At 43.5% G+C, this 18,956-nt stretch overlaps 1 protein-coding gene across 5 annotated transcripts in view; it reads right to left on the reverse strand.

The window, feature by feature from the left end:
- The window catches only part of SGCD (sarcoglycan delta), a 322,382-nt gene that overhangs the window by 117,644 nt on the left and 185,782 nt on the right, over positions 1-18,956 (reverse strand). For all 5 annotated transcript variants that reach the window (XM_027643293.1, XM_027643291.1, XM_027643294.1 and 2 more), the window contains exon 3: positions 7,204-7,389. In XM_027643293.1, the coding sequence (XP_027499094.1) occupies positions 7,204-7,389 (186 nt within the window). The remainder of the gene's footprint in view (positions 1-7,203; positions 7,390-18,956) is intronic.

An 18,956-nucleotide genomic window follows, 5' to 3' on the forward strand; every position in this document is an offset into this window, starting at 1 on the left:
CAAGAGTCTGGCCCATACAGCATCTGCCAGATGGTGGTTTGCCTGTACCCATGCACTGAACTGCAAGTATGAGGAGATGGGTATTGCTGAGTTTTCAAAAGCTTCCTTCAAATCAGAAGTAGTAATAACCAAGAGATGCTGGATCCTGAGGTACCTGGATGTCAGGGCTAAATTCTCTGATGTCCAGTAGGAAAACAGCACTGATAAAAACTTTTTCTGGAATGGGGACATTTATAATCTCTCTCACTTCTGATGAGTAGTAAGTACAGAGCTTATGCAGCAGCTTCTTTCACAGCAGAGACACTAATAAATAAGACTGCTTTGTTCTGCCTCTGAAAAATTCAGAAACTAAGTATGTTTGAGATACTTCTTTCTCCTGGATGCATAGTTCTGTTCAGATGGCTATGAACAGTGGCAGAAACATCTTAGAACTGAGAGTTGGAAGCCTGTCCATTGAGATGGAAGCACATGAAACTCAGCCCAAAAAGTTTGAGGGGAAAGGGCCATCTGCCATCATAACGCTGTACAACACAGACTGCCTTCTGCCATTGTCAAAGAAAAAAACCAAAGAATTACCTAAGTGATTGCAGTGCAGCATATGCAGCTCGATTTAGTGGTACTAGTACAAGACTTACTTTTTTTTTTGCCCCCATGGCATAATCTGTCAGTGTATCCTATGCCATGGCAGGCCTCTGAAAAACTCAGTGGTTCAGCAGAGAGTAGAGACAATGAGGTAAAAATATGGGGAGCTTTCATCACTTTTCGTTAACTAGGAAGAAGAAAGTTTATGTGCTTGTGCTGGCTGAGGAAATGTGGTTATTAGGATAATAAAAATGAAATATTATCAGAGACTGAGGTTTCAAAGGTGTAGCACTAGAAGAAACTGATGCATTATAATTCAACAAGTCACCAGTACCAAATGAATAACAGCATGGGGGATGAAGCAATGCACAGGTCAAACTTCTAATAGCTTCACACAATAACCTATTTAAATGACTATAATATGACTATATTATTCTAAACTCCAAATGAGTGAAGGCAAAAACAGTACTATATGTATCTTTAAAAAAAGATAAGTAATCCCAGTTGCTTTTCATGCAGAAACACAAAACCCGCCGGGAATGAAATTCGGATCTCTAAAAAAGAGTAAAAGAAAAGCATAGCACTTTTTTCCCCTCAATCTAGAGGAAAGAAATTAGAAATTACTGTAAAAAACCCTGCAACTAAAAAGCATTACAGTGAAGAGCTTGATCCAGTGATGTCAGTGCCAAGATTCCAGCTAAATTCCAGTCGGTAAGGATTTCACCTGTAGGAACTTCCTCACTTGATAGTACAATCACTCATAGTATTGCTGGTGTTGTCAGACCACTACAAGATTAACATCTTTATATCAGAAGATCCAGTCCATGTGAATGAGGAAAGAAGGGAAATACACAAAGCTTTTGGGTCATTCAGGCAGTCCCAGAACAATTACTTGTTTTACAGAAAGAGCAACATGAATTAGTATGGGAAAGTGCACAATTCTGTATGTGTGTGTGTGTGTGTGTGCGAGGGGGAGAGTGAGAGAGAGAAGCTTCACTCTTCATAAAGATATAGTAATATTAATTCTAACTCAAACCAGTTTTAGCTGATTACAGCTGCCCTGCAAAGCCTGAAAAGCCAAAAAGATTTCTTTCCCATGTTGGCCTTACCATTGCAACTAAAGAGACCCCAGAGAAATCATGTAAAGGGAATATAAACAGCACGGCCTTTTTCTTCTGAGGCAATCTCTAATTTAAAAAAAAAAATAAATTAGAAGAAAGTCTACTCCTTTAAATCTTTAATAGAAGAATCCTGCCTGTTAGGGCAATGAGCTTTCCTAACTCTAATCCATCTTTACTGCTGTGTTATTACCCCACTGTTTTCCTGTAATTGAAACGTGGCAGGTAGTTTACACACAAGAGGGAGTAATTGTATTGGAAATAACCGTTCATAACCAAATTTTAAAGGCTCATTTTTTCATATCAACTTTTAATAAAGAATGCAAGATAATAATGATATTTAGCATTTGTGCCACCTACAGCAGCATTTTGTCTCTCTAAATTGCCAACATTTCATTCAACGATGCTAAAACAGACCCCTTCAGCAATGAACACAGACTGAGGCAAAAAAAGGAAAAATCTGAACAATTGCAGTCATTTGTTCCTGTTCAATTAAAATAATAAAATATGGCTCAACCTCATGCTGAAGTGTGTAAACCTTCAAAAAAACCTCGTGTGGTTATGGAAGGAGAACACAGAGTTGGCATGTTCTGTGGTTTGGGACTCTCCAGCCTCAGCCTGACTAGGCCAGGGGGAAAAGATTCCCCTCTCTACACCCAAAGGAGAGTGGAATGAGAGGGGGTCATTGCCTGCCCATTTCCACTCTGCATTTCCTTGAACACACACACACAGATGGCACAAGCCGTCCGCACAGACTTGCACAGACCTGGAAGCAGCACATGGAGTTACAGAATCATTTAGGTCAGTAAAGACCTCTAAGATCACTGAGTCCAACTGTTACCCCAGCACTGCCAAGTCCACCCTAAACCCTGCCTGTAAATACCACATTTACATGTCTTGTAAATACCCCCAGGGATGGTGCTCTCCCAGTTTGGAGGAACATGTTAAGTTTGGCTCACAAAGGGACTCCTGAATACCAAGTTGCAGAATATTTTCCTTACAAAAACTAATCTAAAGCCTTCATTTTATATGATCCTTAGAAGACAGTTCTCCAGGAATTTCAAGCCTTGCAGGCTGATTAGGAGGAAAATATTATTTTTCCATTTATTACAGTTTACAGTCTAGTAGAACCTGCCACTATATAGGACTACAGGATGCCATATGCAAACAGCTTCTGTCCCAAAACAACACAATCCAAAACAGGCTAACAGGAGCTATGGATAGAAATACCATCAAAGGGCAAAGGAAAAGCAAAGGGTCTGAAGTGGTTTGATGGGTGGACAAGTAGGTGGGTGTTTGACATTTAAATACAGCCACAACAGGACACAGTTTTCATCTCTCCTGTTTAGAGCTCTGCCTGCTGCCTAACAGACTATAAAGGAGTACTAATGGATAGTGCTTCAGATTCCTAACACTATTTAAAATACCAAGCATTGTGCGCTCCCCTTGTGGAAAGAGGTCAATGCACTGTCATTGCCCATTATCTGAGCTTTCTAGCCTTGTACTGCTTAAAATAAGGATATTGGTTTGCTGTGTTTATGTAAGCACATCTTTTCTTGTGATATTCAGAAGCTAATACAAGAGGAAGCTTTCAAAAAATGTTTTAAGCTCACTAGTAACAGCTGAAACAGAGATCCCCAGCACATCATCAGTGGGCAGCATAAAATATGCATGTGCTAATATGCACAGTTATGGGCAATCCTGCTGCTAAGGAGCTACATTACGATTAAGAGGAAGGGTTTTAAGAGCTCTGGTTCGAGCCTTAGAATTATGTTGGCACATAAGAACCCTTGCAGGGGCTGTGCCCACCTCAGCTGAGCTCTGTTGAGCTCGAGGTTGAGCCCACCACAGCTGGAGGTTGACACAGCTGGAGGCTGAGCCCTCCACCCCACCAGTGGCACAGCAGGACACAGCCACAACCTTCAGACTTAGTGGCTCAGTCACACACAGAGCCCACAGGCATTAACATATTCTCCCCAAAACCAATATATGCAAACCATGCAGTACTACCAGGCTTGTCCAAGACCTGAATGGAGTTCCTTCTACCAATATATCATCGGAAAGTTGAGCACTGGATGGTGGTTTCTACCTCAATTAGGTTAGGCCACCTTCGTGGTACATTTGGGTTTCAACCCAAATTGGTGGCTCTAATCCAGATTCATTCCGTGGTTTGGCTTGAAATCCAAGCACAGTTTAGAGGTAGCAGCCTTCCCAGAGCTTCCGACAGTCCCAGAGCAGCACAGCCAAGATGTAAATGAGCAGGGTAAATGGAACTGTGTGTGGGAACCAGCTGTGGGACAGGCAGATGACATCTGAGGTCCCCTCTAGGCCTGTTTTTCATAGGGCCTGAGACTGATAAAGGCATTTAAAACAAATTGAGTATCAAATAACACAGGAGAAATGAAGGATTGTGCCAGAGGACACAGTAGGCAGTGACCAGCTGTCCCCACACAAGCATGATACTGCCTTGACAGCCTCATGTAAAAGGCAATAGCCACACAAATTTATTTAAGCTGTGAATGTTCAGATAAAAGCAAAACCTAGAATAAATAATGATGTCTTGCTTGTTAAAAGCCACTGATTAGAAGCTTATAGCTTGATTTCACAGGAGTTGTCTCCTGAACCACAAGCCAGTGGGGCACATAGAGGACAGAGAAGTCAGGGCTGGACCGGGAAGTGGAGTGCATGGATACTGCTAGAACATGCATGAGAAGGTTTGGTTTTTTTCCCTGAGATTGTCTTGCTTCATCTCCTCCCCCCTTCTCTACTCCCCACTATCAGCATTTAAAACACCCCCGAGTTTTCTTGAGCAGGTTTGCTGTGCTCATTAAAATACTGTGAGCACTTATTGGCTATAATGAGCATTATTAAATTCTGGTAAGTGCCAGGACTGTTCTGTGCAGTTGAACAGATTCTGGAAGGAGAGGTGGGAAGATACTGGAAACACTATATTTTCTAGAAGAATAGAAACACAATTTTTCCCCTTCTTTTTGCTCTGCAAGCACTGGGGTAACTCAGACCTCTTAAGCAGCAGCTATTGCTTACCGACTGCTCAGATCATTTCCCTGCCTCAGAAGGACTCTCAGCTCCTCTTATCAGAACAGGAACAAATTAAAGATTTTTCCATATTTGCATCTGCTCATTTGATAATTCTGCTACATTTGTTACTTAGAGATAAAAGTCTGCCTCTAAAAATTCACTTAGCAAAATGGTTTTCTCAGCCTTAGGGAACGGTGCAGGACGGATTGCAGAGCAGGATCCAAAGCAGCTGGCGAGGCTGCGGGAGCAGCAGGAGATCAGGAGATGAATGGGTGCATACTGGGGCAAGGATCACATTTTACATGCCCAGTTCTTATATTTATTTCCAATTGGCTGTGTCAGAGACACACACCCTGACTAGTGTGGCCTTGCCTACAGCCATAAAGCTGTTCCCACTGCAGGACTCAGCATGACTGTCTGTGTTTTACCACCAAAGGCCATCACCTACCAACATTAGCAGACACGAATTAACTAAAACCATATACAAATATACTTTACCCTGGAATAATCCCCAGTAATCAGAGGACAACTAAGGAAACAGAATCAGACAAGAAATTAAGATCGGTGCATCCCCTAAAAAGCCAGTGTAAATCCTAGTAGGGTGGAGAGAGCTGCTGGAAGTGGGAGGTCTCTGGACACATCCCTGGGAGATGGCACTTCAGCACGTGGCCTGCAAAATGCAATGCATCACGAGAGGGCAGTGAGGGAGAAAACAGCAGCAAAGTTCACCTGACTTCCCAAGCAACCTGTAGAGAGCTGACTGACCACCAATAAAGAGCAAAAAAGCACAGGACTGACATACTGAAGTTACGTTATTACAAAGACATAAAGTTGTATTCCTGAAAAGTGATAATTTGAAATTCTGTTATTTTGTTCTTGGGTTGATACCCACACCAATCCTGTGTGACAAGCATATGACCAACTCTTCCACCACCTCAGAAATACCTATTTTTCAAATACATTAATCTAAAGACCACAGTTCAGCATGAAATGGGTATCAAAATCAATTTCACAAGATTAAATAACTGGTTTGGTTAAGTATTAATTGCTCCAGTTTGGTCACTCATTGCCCACTCACAGGAGCTTTTTGTGGATTACTGCTTTATAATTGCTTGCTCCCTAAGCACACATGCATTGCAATTTTCTGCACACCTTGACAGCTTCCTGGTTACAGAAAATGAATGCTACATGTTCCCCTGACACAGCATTTTATCTGCTGGATACAGTAAACCAGAGATTGTTTATTCAACTTCTCATGGCCCATTAATGACATAATGTAGGACACAGCTGTTCAGGACTGCACAAGACCAAGGCAGAGAAGGAAATGCTGTGAGACTCCAAACATGCTGCTCAAACCAGAGCTTGACTGGGAAGGTCCTTGGAAGTTATCTAGGGGAATTTAGTCTTACAGCTCTCGCATGAAGTAAATCCAGGATTAAAGCTGAAAATTTTCTCCTGAAGACTCAAATGATCTTAAAATATCCCCATCTGGGCAAGGTGGCAATGACTGCTTTAAAGAAGGGACCAACCATTTCATTTTCACTCTCCTTGGCCAAATTATCTACTGAAAAACTAAGACTTGTCATACGTAAAGGCTCACAAGCCCTGCAAGTGGGGTGTGCCTGGTCTGTCATGTCCTGACTTCCAGTGTGTGTGAGCAGGAGAGGTAAAGCTCACTCTGTAAAAACACAATTCAAGGTCAAGGCATGTCTTGAGATCTCAAAAGGAGTTTGAACAGACCTCAAGTGATGCACAGAGTGCTCTGGGCCCGGAAGGCACCATCTGCCCCACTGCAGTCTACCTCCCAGTACAGCTGCCCAACATTTTACTAGGGACTTCTGGAAGGCTAACCCTGGCCAAGGAGCAGGAGGTAGCAAGGTAGAGCTGCTGGCAGGACTGATGTGCACCAAGCACAGCATGACAAGGACAAGGACAAGGACAAGGACGTGTTCCAACTAAGTACCACACCTAGGCAGCTACCCTGTGAATTTTATTTCTCTTCATGAAGCTTCCAGAAGCACACCATTATGGAACAACATGAATCTTCCCCCCAAAAAAACAAATCCAGTTTCTAATCTTCCCAGTCATGGAGAAAAGCAGGAAAAGTCTGAGAGAAATCCATCCTGGTTTCCACACCCCACTTCAAAATAACCAATTTCAATAATCTTAAAACACTTTATGATTGAAATTTAGGTAGGGTTGGTATACTGTTTACATATATACATATATAGCAAGCAAGAGGAATGTGATTTTCAATGCTGAACTGATTCCTAGGCTTGGCAATACTGCAGACATTTCCAGCAGAAAGAGAGGATCACTGGGTAAATTTGCTCTTCCCTGTAATAAGGATTATCCATGGCTACTAAACACCCCATAATGGAAGCTGTGTCTGAAGTCATGCTCAGAGAAAAGACCATCACCCCCCCTCATCGTCCCCAGACCTTTCAGTGTAACCCCTACTTACAATTGTGAAGTTCATAACCTTCAGAATCCAGATGGTCATAGCAAGGTTCACCAGGATTAAAATCATTAGGAGCAGCACAAAGAAATAGAGGCATCTCTTCCTCCAGCCATAAATCCCCACTTTGTATACCTGGGGTCCTTCTGAGGTCTGCATGGTGCTCCGGTGCGCGTACTGTTCCTGAGGCATCTGAAACGATCACAGAGAAATCACCACGTGTATTCAGTGGCAAGAGAAAGCTTATGATAAAAGCTGCTTGTGTCTGTGCCTCCTAGAGGGTTTTGTTTTTTCTTTTTCTGAGTTTACCGGCTGGGCAGCAGCTCTTTGGATACCTTGGTTCTGTGTTATTTTTCCTTCTGCTTGTTGCTGTATGCAGAAACATAACCAAAGAGAATTTTATGTGTTAAATGTGTATATCTATATTTATAAATACACATAAGCACGCTGTCTAAAGGTATCCTACAGAAATCACTCTGGAGTGACTCTGTTCACTGCCCCAGGTTTTGCAAGGCAGGCACTCCAGGGCCTCTAAGGATCCTGAGGGGAAAATTTTGCATGCGTTTTGTAAAAGCAGTTGAGTTCAGCAGTTTGTTTGGAAGATGCAATATGACTTCTCAGAGGTTTAATTTAAAAAAAAAATCATCTCAAGTAAAATCATTCCTTCCAACCAAAGAAAAAAGTCAAAGGGGAAATGTCTTACCGCACTCTAACTTTGCCTAAACAAGTTAACATGAAGCACCAGTTTCTCCAGTTGCCACATCCCTAACAAATTATCCCCAGGTATCTATGTTGGTTTAACAAGGACTCTGATATCCTGAGAGGTGAGCCTGCTTAGACAACATCAGAGGCCAGAACTATGGAAAGAGGGAAAGAAGGAAAGCCGGTGCAGAGGAAAGCAGTGCAGCAACATCCCCAGGAAGAACTGCTTTACAGCTCCCCACAGTGAACAACCTGCCCCTCCTACAGCCTGGTACCTGGCTGGCTCCAGGCAGTCAGGGATCTGGCTGCTCTCACCAAGGATGCAAAAACATGGATGCTTTTAAAGGGCATCACAACGAGCTGGGACAGGGGCCCAGATCACAGCCACCTCCCAGTGGCTCTGTGCCACCAGCTGTGCGTGCACGGGAGGGGGTCATGGAGGTATTTGGTGCCACTTGAATGAAAGTATTCATGTTCTCACCCTTCACATTGAGGTTCTGGAAAGCCACTTTCACAGCCTTCACCAGGGATTGGTTTCTTATGTTTTCAGACTTTTTTTGATGCACAGGCTGAGGATATAATCTCTAGTAACACACAGCTTGCTGAATTTTTTGCATTTTAGACTCTAGACAGATAAGAACCCTCCAAAGACGTTCTTGCACTACTAATTCCACACCATGAGCGCCTTCCTCAGTATCTGGCACTCACATTTCTATGCAGTGAGTTACAAAATTTACATCACAGGAGGGAACAATGCGAGTTCCTCTGTGGGAGTGTGATCTGTGAGGTGAGAATGAGGCAATGGTAGAAATGAGATGCTCATGGGGGAGAGGAGCTGGGTCACCAACAAACACACAGACTTGGAGAGAAACAGACCTTTTTACACTGCTACAACCACTCTGATCTGTACAAAGGGAAAACTTACACAACAATAAATTACAGAGTTTCCACTACCTGGGGGAAATTATAACTGCAACTACTGTACAGTCGAGGATTTTATTGCCTAATATTTTAACAGGGTATCCTGGAGAGCACATATTAAATGCAGCTTCTCCCTTGGAGAAAATGAATAAATTGCATTGCTAACCCTCTCAAACCATGGAAGAGGTTTGACCAAGGAGAAACAATATGAAATATCCAGCTAAAAATACCTCTTTATTGCAAAACTTGTTTATTCACTTTATCTCTTTCCTGCTCTCGCTCCTTTTTTTTCTTTACTTGCAGTCTCTAGGATGGAGAAAATAGCATATCCAGCTGGGGCAAAACTTTACAGACATCAAAAGAATTTACAGCAACAGAACACAACCACAAAGAGCAACTTGCATCCATGCAGAAGCCTGGTGTTGAGAATTTTTCCAGTTCTGATAAAATATTTAGCTCACAGCTGCCCTAGCAGAGACAGAGCAACTAAAGTACTGCAACACTCATGATGAGCAAGACTTAGTGATACAGAATCAATTTAAAACAAGAAAATAACTCAGCAATTGTAGATAGCATGTTCTTTCTATACAGACTCTCACATAGCCACATTTAAAGCAATATATGATTTCTAGCTAGTGTTTCCTCCCTGTATTGTAACTGCTATCAAAAAAAAAAAAAATGCTCATGTCTGTAGTTTTCCTGGAAGACAAAATGATGGACACAGAGTGCTGAGGTGTGTTAAACCAAGAAGGAGAATAAGAAGATGTGCAAGGCAACTACACGTGGAACCAGCTATATCCGCTATCAATAATCTGTACTGTGTGGGAGGGAGAAGTATGCTAGTCATAATTTACATTTTGGCAACTTTTCCTGACTCAAACACTAAAAAGAATTAAGGCAGCAGAAGAAAACAGTATTGCTGTGAAAGAATATCCAGTGTCTGCACTTGCTAGGTGATATTCCCCCTTTCAATTACTGCATTAAGGGGAAAGGTGGCAGCTGCTGCTCACTAGGATTCTTTTCTTCTTCTTCTTCAGGAAAATACTAGGAACCACCATTAATTATGTAACAGGAGAGAAAAGATAATACTGAAATAAATATACAAATTGGAAAGGAGAATGACATCTTCCAGAAATCAAACCTAAAAGTGTCTGCTTGATCTGAGAGGGGTTAAAGACACACGTGCACACCACTGGACCACTACCAGTGCATGGACAATCCCATCTACAATACAAAAAATGCAGCATGCCAAATCTTTGCAATTTAGCCACAGACAAAACAACTATGACTACAGAAGTGTAGCCTGAAACCTAGGTAATTTTCCAAAGAGTTCTTGGTGTTGCACAAAAAAAAAGTAAAATAAAAAGGTTTTGTACAAGAGCTGTACTCTGAGTCCTTATATATGAACACCGCAAACAGGGCCTGAGATAAAATCCAGTCCACTTAGAAAAACTATTCATCCTTTTGCTTTAGCATACCTTAGAGATATGGCCCATGACAAGACAGATATATATGGTTTTTTAAGGCCACTGGAAGTGTCTTGTCACCACATATGCTGATCTGCACCGGCTGCTTGCTGAGTACTTCTGCAGAGAAGCTTCAGCACTTTCCTTCAGTAAAGCTGAAACCAGGCTCAGTCAGCTGAGGTACCAGAAACCAGAACTGGCACTGAGCTTCCAAAAATCCCACCTGCCCTCACCAGTTAAGGCAAATCTTTGTTCCATGCCTCTCCCCCTCCTCCCACCATGTCCTCCTGCCCTGGCAGAAAGTTTCTCACTCAGGATGTGCAACCCACAGTAATGATTCACCAGGCAGAAAAGTGTTTTACATGCCCAGGAATGAATAAACACCTTTCCCATACAAACACCGGTGCTGTAACATTCCCTGGGCATGTTGGCTCTGCAGGCTTAGTGAGGGCCATGAGCAAGGTGAGCTACAGCACACAGAATCAATAATGTTTCTCTGCCGTGGGGGTTTCTTTGATCAGCACTTAAATGATGTATGTTTAGTAATAGAACAATTTTAAGCTTAAAGGGGATGCATTCTGGGAAGGTGGCTTTTCTCTTACGAAGCCTCTTGAAATTTGCTGCTGAAAATGTCCTAGAGCTCATGGGAATAGCTCACTGCAGCAGGGACTTAACATCCCTGAGCCTTGCACAGCTGACAGTCTCCCCTCCCGCCTGCTTGCATATAACTGAGGTGTAACACCTTCATCAGAAAAATGAAGAGCATCTGACCCCAGGCTAACCTGAACCATGGTGATGGGAACATGTTTCTAGAGATGAGAGAAGGGTTCAAATTCCCTCAGGTCTTGGACCTACATCTCCCACATTCGCCCTCTCTTTGTGTCCGTATCACCAACATCCTCTTCTCTTTCTCTTTGTTTTCTGAAACAGAAACCTTTTCTTTTGGGCTGAAATAAGCTAAAAACCCCCCCCTAAAAACCTTCAGAGGTGCTCTCTGTCATATCACTGGAAGGCAATGTACTTGTATTCACTAGCTGTAAATGCTCCACAGATTCATCCTCTTTAATTTCTCTGTCTTTTAAGTGCACAGTATCCACCAGGTTCAAAAGAACAGACATTTCTGGAGCGTGACTGAGAACAAAACGTGGCATGAAGAAGAGTGTTTTGAGCCATCTATCAACGAGACATTTTGTGTCTCTGCTCCCCATAAAACTCTCTCAAGTTTGACACCCCCAGGTCTCTTAATCCACCAGTTTCATGGCCCAAATTTGATTTATGGCCCTGCACGTGGGTCAGACCACAGACCAGATCTCCATATAAAAGACCAGGCTTTGGAAAATCACGTCTAACTTGCAGCTTGGCCAGCAAGGGCTGAGTACTGCAGAACAGCCCAAGGGATGAAATATTTGCTGGGAAAGTGTAATCTCACAGTACTTTTCTCCAGGACCATCTAAGCCATGAAACTGGCCTCTTCTACACTGATAGGTGTGCCAGCGTGGACTCTGTCACTGCCATTGGTGCCTCCAAAGCTGAAATCTTCATTCTCTGCTTGTCCCTCTGCTTCTGTCAACAATTCCCATCCCTCCACATGGGGAGCAGTTCTTCCATGAGTTGGGAAGACCATCATCACTCAATGCCCACTTCTCAGGTATCACCGCTATGTGATATGTGTCCAGAGAGACAAAAAGTAAAAGGAAAGATCCTAAGGAATGATCTCATCTTTTATAACTTGTCTCTATCAGTGGGGTACATCACACATAGTGTTCTTCAAATATCCAGATTCTGGCAAACATAAGCATATGAACAAGCTCTTTCTGGTCTGCACAGTCCATTGGGGCATGCTCTGCCCAGTCCACTGGAAAATACCTCTTTTCCCATCTCTACCCCTTGTATCTTATGGAAGTTGGACTCACTCAGCATAGGCAGCTGGGGAGACCTTGGGGATTCATCTCGTGGTACAGTATTTCTCATCCAGATCCCTCAATGCTCCAGGCTACCCCCTACCTCTAACATCTTGAAAGCTCATGTGATTTCCCCAGTTGCCAAGGCTGACAGCATTTCAGCAACAAATGGGCTTGAGGATAAGTGCAGTGCAAAAACCTCAGCTTATAAACCAGTAGCTCTGAGCAGATGGACTAAACCAATAAGCTGAACATAGGACTTCTGCTCTGCCCTGTCACTTTTCTGCATTCAAGGAGCACTTACAGTAAAACTCTAAACCTATTAGAGTTTGCCAGCACAAACCAAAGCAACAGGCAGTTCCATCCCTGAATAGTATTCCCTAAACCAAAAGTAGTATTTTATTATGCTGCAAGAGTCTGTGAGCAATGTGATGTTACTTTTGCTTCTCTTCTCTAAGAAGGAGAGAAACATGTCTGCTTTCTTATTTATGAGTCTCTTCCAAATTTTAGACTTTCTTCTTGATAGTTACCTTGTCTCAATACTTTTTCAGAATTAAGAAGAAAATGGAAAGTCGCAAGGAAGAAAAAAATTTCTGCAGTGAGTTCTTTTATGTATCAAGCCAGTCAACAGGGAATATCTTTCACAGGATGCCCCACAATTTGTCGCGATACGTTCACGCCGCATGCAAACACCACACCAGCCTTGCTGCATTCACACGCCGGTTCCTCTGCACCACTCAGAGCATGTGAAGCAATCACAAGCCTCTGTCCATCGGTGCCAAGTTTACAAAAGCTCTTTCCCACTGGAGTGTCTCAAAGCAGGGTGAATAAATATGAGAACTACACCAAAATAGCCAGCAGCAGGTGTGACTGCAGGAGGCTCTGTGAACAGAAAGAGGAATATAATCAACTGAGAATCTCAAATCACAGAGCAAGCTACAGGAGGTGATACTTTGCAGACTTCTGCCCCAACACACTCTCACCCCAAGTACCAAGAAAACAAGTTATGGCTTGTAGAAATGTGCAAAGCAGGATCATAATATGGATTTATATGGCTGGAATCCAACCAGCATGGCACAAATTGAGAGCTGTGGGCTTGAGCATGTGCCAGGATCCAGAGTACAGTCTCTGCAGTGATCCTATTCACACAAGTTAAAACTTGTTCTGTGTATCTTCCCTCCACCATCTTCCCTTCACATGATGTACCTTCTGTGCTTATCTGTTTATTCTTTTGCATAGACACATTTGCTCTCTGGTTTTCTCCTGGGAAGAACCAGGAGAAGGAATACATGTATTAGGGTGGGCTAATGGCTCTCTTATTTACACGCTTCCAAGATCAAGAGACTCTCTGCACTCTGTCCACACATGCACACACCCTTCAGTCCTCCTGGATTCAAAGCAAAGCTTGAATACTTGACCCAGGTGGAGCTGCAGAAAGGTCACTTCTGGCAGGGGGAGGCTCAGGAGCAGCTGCCAGATTTAGGGAGGAAACACCAACTCCCTTGATCAAACCCAGCCCAGGGCATTGCAAAGAGCCTCTCCTGCCCTTCCCAGACTCACACCCACACACCAGTATCTCCACTGGGATTCCATCAGGAATGTGTACAGCTAACAGCCCAGCTGGACACTCGGGACATCCCATGATCCAGACTGATCCCATACCTGATGAAAACCTGCACTGTGTGTCTCATACACATGTGGGTCTGGAGCACCTCCACAGCCAGGCACATCAGCGCAGCCCTGGCTGCTGCTGGCTAAAACAGACATATTCCAGTCTTTTCATCTCTCTGGCTCTTCAGTGCTGATGATCAGATCTGGGAGGTGAGATGCTGCACGATCAGAGGCAGGAACTTGAATTTTATCTTTTTTAAAGAAGCTTACAACTAACTTCTTTTTTAAAGAAGAAGATAATAGGCTGACTGGGTGCCTAAATTAACAGCTGCTGAGGAAACCAATAAAGCTCCAAATCTGCACGGTAAGATGGCAGCCTGCGAAGGCTAAAGTAGTCCAGATCATATGAGACCTTCCTTTAACACAGCATTTTCACTGCAGGTTTATTTTATGCAAAGCAAACTTTGAGCTTATCAAGCCTCTTAGTTTTCATCATATGCCTACCCCTTCCACAGCTCATGTCTGTCCTTCATCTCATTCCCTTTGCCCCCATCAGCCTTCAGGAAGCCACAGTACATCCATGTCTCTTTTAGGATGCCCTTTCTGCACTCCAAACCCACAAAGTCCTCACCTGGTTCTAACCAACTTAACACATTTCAGCAGCATTACTGGGAGAAAGCTCTGGCCCTGCCACATACTCAATCTGATGCCTTTTGGTGGGGAACCTCTCCTTGTCGCTAAAGTTTTTGGATTGCCAAGATGAATGACTGCTTGAGCCCTGTAGGTGCAGTCCTGCTGGATGCAGGAAAAACAAACCGTGGGTCTACTCCCATGAACCAGCCAGAAACGCTTCGCGCTGTCCCACTGTATAATTTAAATGTCCTTAATTCATTCCTTGTTGAAAGGAAAAAAACTCAACACCACCACAAAACATAGCTGAAAAGCAATTTCAACACATCAAAAAACATTGCCCTGAAAATCCAAGGAAGAGGCACTAGCAGAGGCAAGGAAGTTTGTGAAGTGACGCGAGGCGGACTCCTCCTGACACCTCCATCCCCTGACGAACGCACGTTCCCAAACTCCCGAGCCCAAGCCTGCCATATAAGGTGCTGATATCTCTGCAAAGGCAAGACAAGCTTTAATGCTGCAACTAAAAGGATGAGAGAACATTGCCTAAATCTGGCAGGCTTCTAAAGAGAGAGCGAGTTTTTCATCATAAATGTTTCTTAAGTTATTTGGGGAAAGAAACGCAAATCAGAAGAGAAGTTGCAGATAGAAGAGTCCCTAAATTAATGTTTTTCCGTCTAATCTGCTCTATGTGGCTTCTGACTGTGCTGTCTGTTGCAGTTTGTTCATGCTTTATAAAATACAGGAAAGAAATACGCAGAGAAATCACAAGGCAATGATTATTACTGAGTTACTGCCTCTCTTCACAAGCTCACTGTACTAGGAATTGCCAAACAACCCCCAGACAAACATGGTTTCAACTCATTAAACAACTACAGTCCAACATACTTATAAATGTATTTACCGTGGCCAAATCACATTTTTCATCCAAATCTATGAGTGACACATGGTACAGAGCCAACCTTTCGGTGGCTTCAGGTTATATACACATTTATTGCCCAAAATGAAAAAGTTTGGGATTATTTGGGTGTAGCGTTCCCTCAGTCAGAGATGCAGCGCGGGCGTTGCTTTGCCTGCAGCATTGCTATCGACACAAATTTAGCCAGAAACCACCACCCAACCTCAAGCTGCTCCCAACCCTTCACAATCATGCCACAGCTTCCCATTCTTGACTTTTTTTTTTGCTCTGAACAGCAGTCTGAAAGCGAGAAGCCCCTCTGCACAAGCACAAAAGAACGGCAAAATCCCCCCAGCCGCAGCAGGACGGAGCACGGCAGCTCTTACCTCTCCCTCGGTGGTGGATGAACACACGGAGGGTGCGGGAGGCTGGTGAAGATGCAGCGCAGCGTTCGGAGCAGCACGAGGCCTGGCCTGTGCTCATGAGCTGCCCCTGTCAGATTTTCCAACTGCAGAATTGCAGCCAAGTCCCTGCCCATGCCTGAAGAATTTCCTGAACAGCATTCCCGTTCTTTTTGTAACTGCTTTGAAACCACACTGTCTGTACTTCAATAAGGCTTTGTCAGGCCAAGTTACAGCTACTGGGCTGGCTCCAGAGAGCAATTGAAAACACATGTGTTTTGCATTAAAAGCCCCCTTCTCCGTGCACACAGTCAGACACAGACACCCCCGTCCGCACTCAGCCCCAGAGTCTGCCTGTCTTGCCTTCACAGCTATAGAGCCAGCCATTTCAGTCAAAAAGAATAAAAGGATTATGTTGGTGGAGATTTTCTTTGGGAAAAGGAAAAAGGGGGTGGGAGGGATCCCATTCCCATGGATAACACCTCGCCCTGCCTCCTGTGTTTTGCTGGGATCAGTGGGTCACGGGTGCCCAGGTTAACAGCCGACTTCGCCGAACCCCAACAAGCAACGAAGCAGAGGGATTAAAATTTCAGTTCACCACTACTCTCCTCTTACCTTTGCCTCTGTCTCTTCTTAAACTATGAGAAAAGAAAGCATATTTTTAGCATCTCTAGACTCAGTTCAGCACATCAGAACTGTATCCTAATCTTGACACATACTCCTGTATCTGCTTATACTAAAAATAATACAACTATTTTTGAGTACTTTCATCCCTCTCTCCTTTCCAGCTGTCCAAACCCTTAAAAATATTTTAAGCACCTTGCATCTCTTTCTAAAGAGCATTAACATTGCTCTGGCATTGGTTTATGGAAAAGAAATAGAAGATATAATGTTATACCTTTAATCAGAATGGGTCCCAGTTCTTAAAATCTGTAATCATTTCCAGACAGCACCATGGGTCAAGGCAGCGAACGAGGGCTCTGCAGCTCGGGATGCCCTGCCTGTGGCATGTGCCCGGGAAGCGGAGCTGGAGTAGATGTGGAAACACACATGGATGTCCCCCTTATTCCACCACGGCTAAGTCCCACCAAAGATGAAACACAGCAGCAGAGTTGTCAAGGTAACAATATAGAAAAGAGACAGTTTAAAGAGAGAGAGAGATATTTTTCCCTCCTAACATTCCTTTTCAAAACTGTGCATTCCACTTCTCTCGGATTATTCTGTTCTGTGATTTACAGAGGTGTGGTGGCCAGGTGAAGTGTTCACAAGGGATAAATGCAGTGGTGATTAGAACTAACTGAGAGCCCTAAGATCCAGCACTCTTTGAAGGCAGTAGGAATCCTGCTGCCTTCCATGGGCTGTGGGTTTGGTCCATAGCAAGGACTCATTTACCCACAGGAAGGTGAGATCTGCCTTTCGCCCACCAGCAACGAGAACTTACAAAACCCACATGGGTTTCCTGTATTGAAAGCCTGCAGTTCTTCATCCATCCAACCTGTTTTGAGGGCTGCTGTGGTTACACCACGCGTGGCTCTCTCCTGCACTCTGCCCTATTACGGACATGCCCTTTTCTTACTCCTGCCCAGAGCCACACGCTGGTCAGCAATACTGCCCACGTGTCCTGGCAGAGTGCACAGGCCAGATGTGGGCAACCTGGACCGTCCCCCCAGCTGGCCTCGGTGGGGATAGATGTAGACTATGATGCTATTTTGCAGAAGACAGGATGGTATGAAAACACAGTTTTCCAGACTGTCAAAGAAAAAGCACGCACACAAGCCGCACACACAAAAACCAGTGGTGACAGCATTTCACATATATTTGCACAGCTTGTGAGGAGTCAGTTTGTGCCAGAACAGAAACCACAGACTTTTGGATTACAAATCAGGACAGCTATGCATGCAGCTAAGAGAGAGTCTCCTAAAACGAGCTGCCACAGTAGTGATAATACTCTTTGGGCTGGCAACCAGTAATGGCTGAAACCACAACGGCGCCTAAAACCTTTGGAGTCTCTTGGTATAAACAAACTGAAACAGAAAAATCTGAACTGCAGATTCACATAATTAGATTTTCAGTTGTACAAGACAATCAGGCATCTGCAGAGCTGTTTGCAAGATGATAGCAGTCCATGCCTTCTGTCTTAAATTTCCCCATGGTCTTTATTCAGCAAACCAGTTACGTATGGGATAGGCAGTAACTTCAGTGGATTGACGTGTGTTTTGAGTTAAGCACATGCTTTAGTGCTTTGTGGGCCAGGACTTCTCATGGCAGCCTGGTTGCAGCAGGACCAGTAGTCAAATGATTTAAAACATGGCAGTACAGTACTTTGAAATTACTCAGTTCTTTACACAAATATGGTAAATCAGTGGTTTTCCAATTTTTCTCACTGTGTGAACCCCTAAATATTTGACAAAGGTGCTGCCTACCCCTGTAATCATTTCATAGAGAGATTTCTATGTACCTTACAAAAAACTGTCTTTACTTGTCATTTTTCACAGTTCCTTTGGGAATAGTCCCCAGGCCTCCTGTACATCTGTGGACCACAGGCTGGAAACCGCCGCTGGAGATAACTTAATCCTTCATTAAAAATCTAAGTGATCTCTTCTGTTTATGTGATGTACTTTCTATCTTCAGAATATTCATGTGAGCTAGTAGCATGCTGGCAGGTAGAGACATGGGGAGGTGACAGCATTAATATTGCATTTTTTCCATTGGCATAATTACTAGGCCAAGTCTATAAATATTTACATTAAATCTGTCAGGCATCACACCAACCTCACTGATAACTTCAGGGGTGTCTTACTGTAAACTGCATTAATGCCTCACTATTTTGTCATCAAGTAACACATAAAATGCTCCTTCAAGCTAAGCCACTTTGTGAAGGTTGTTTTTATCTCTTTCTCATTTGGGTACAGGGTTTAAAGATGCTTCAAGCATCAGAACTGTGGCTCAGGGACTGTTCTATTTTTCTGTTATTGAGCTATCATTCGTATTAGTGCCAACGCTACCAAAAATATATGAACCTTGCAAGCATAAACCTTAAGTTGATGTCGACATAACTATCTGCATAACTGCTATTATTTCTCAGAACTGGCAGAGTTATGAGGATTAAAAAAACCTAGTAGAGCTCTTTAGGAAGATGAAAACAAATTAACCCCCCTCAAAGCTTCAATATCTTTGCAGCTGGAGACTGCAACATGTAGGGACTTCCATTTTGTGCAGGAGATCCAACCCA

Source organism: Corapipo altera, unplaced genomic scaffold, assembly GCF_003945725.1.
Source record: "Corapipo altera isolate COAL_440 unplaced genomic scaffold, ASM394572v1 75, whole genome shotgun sequence".
NCBI lineage: Eukaryota > Metazoa > Chordata > Aves > Passeriformes > Pipridae > Corapipo > Corapipo altera.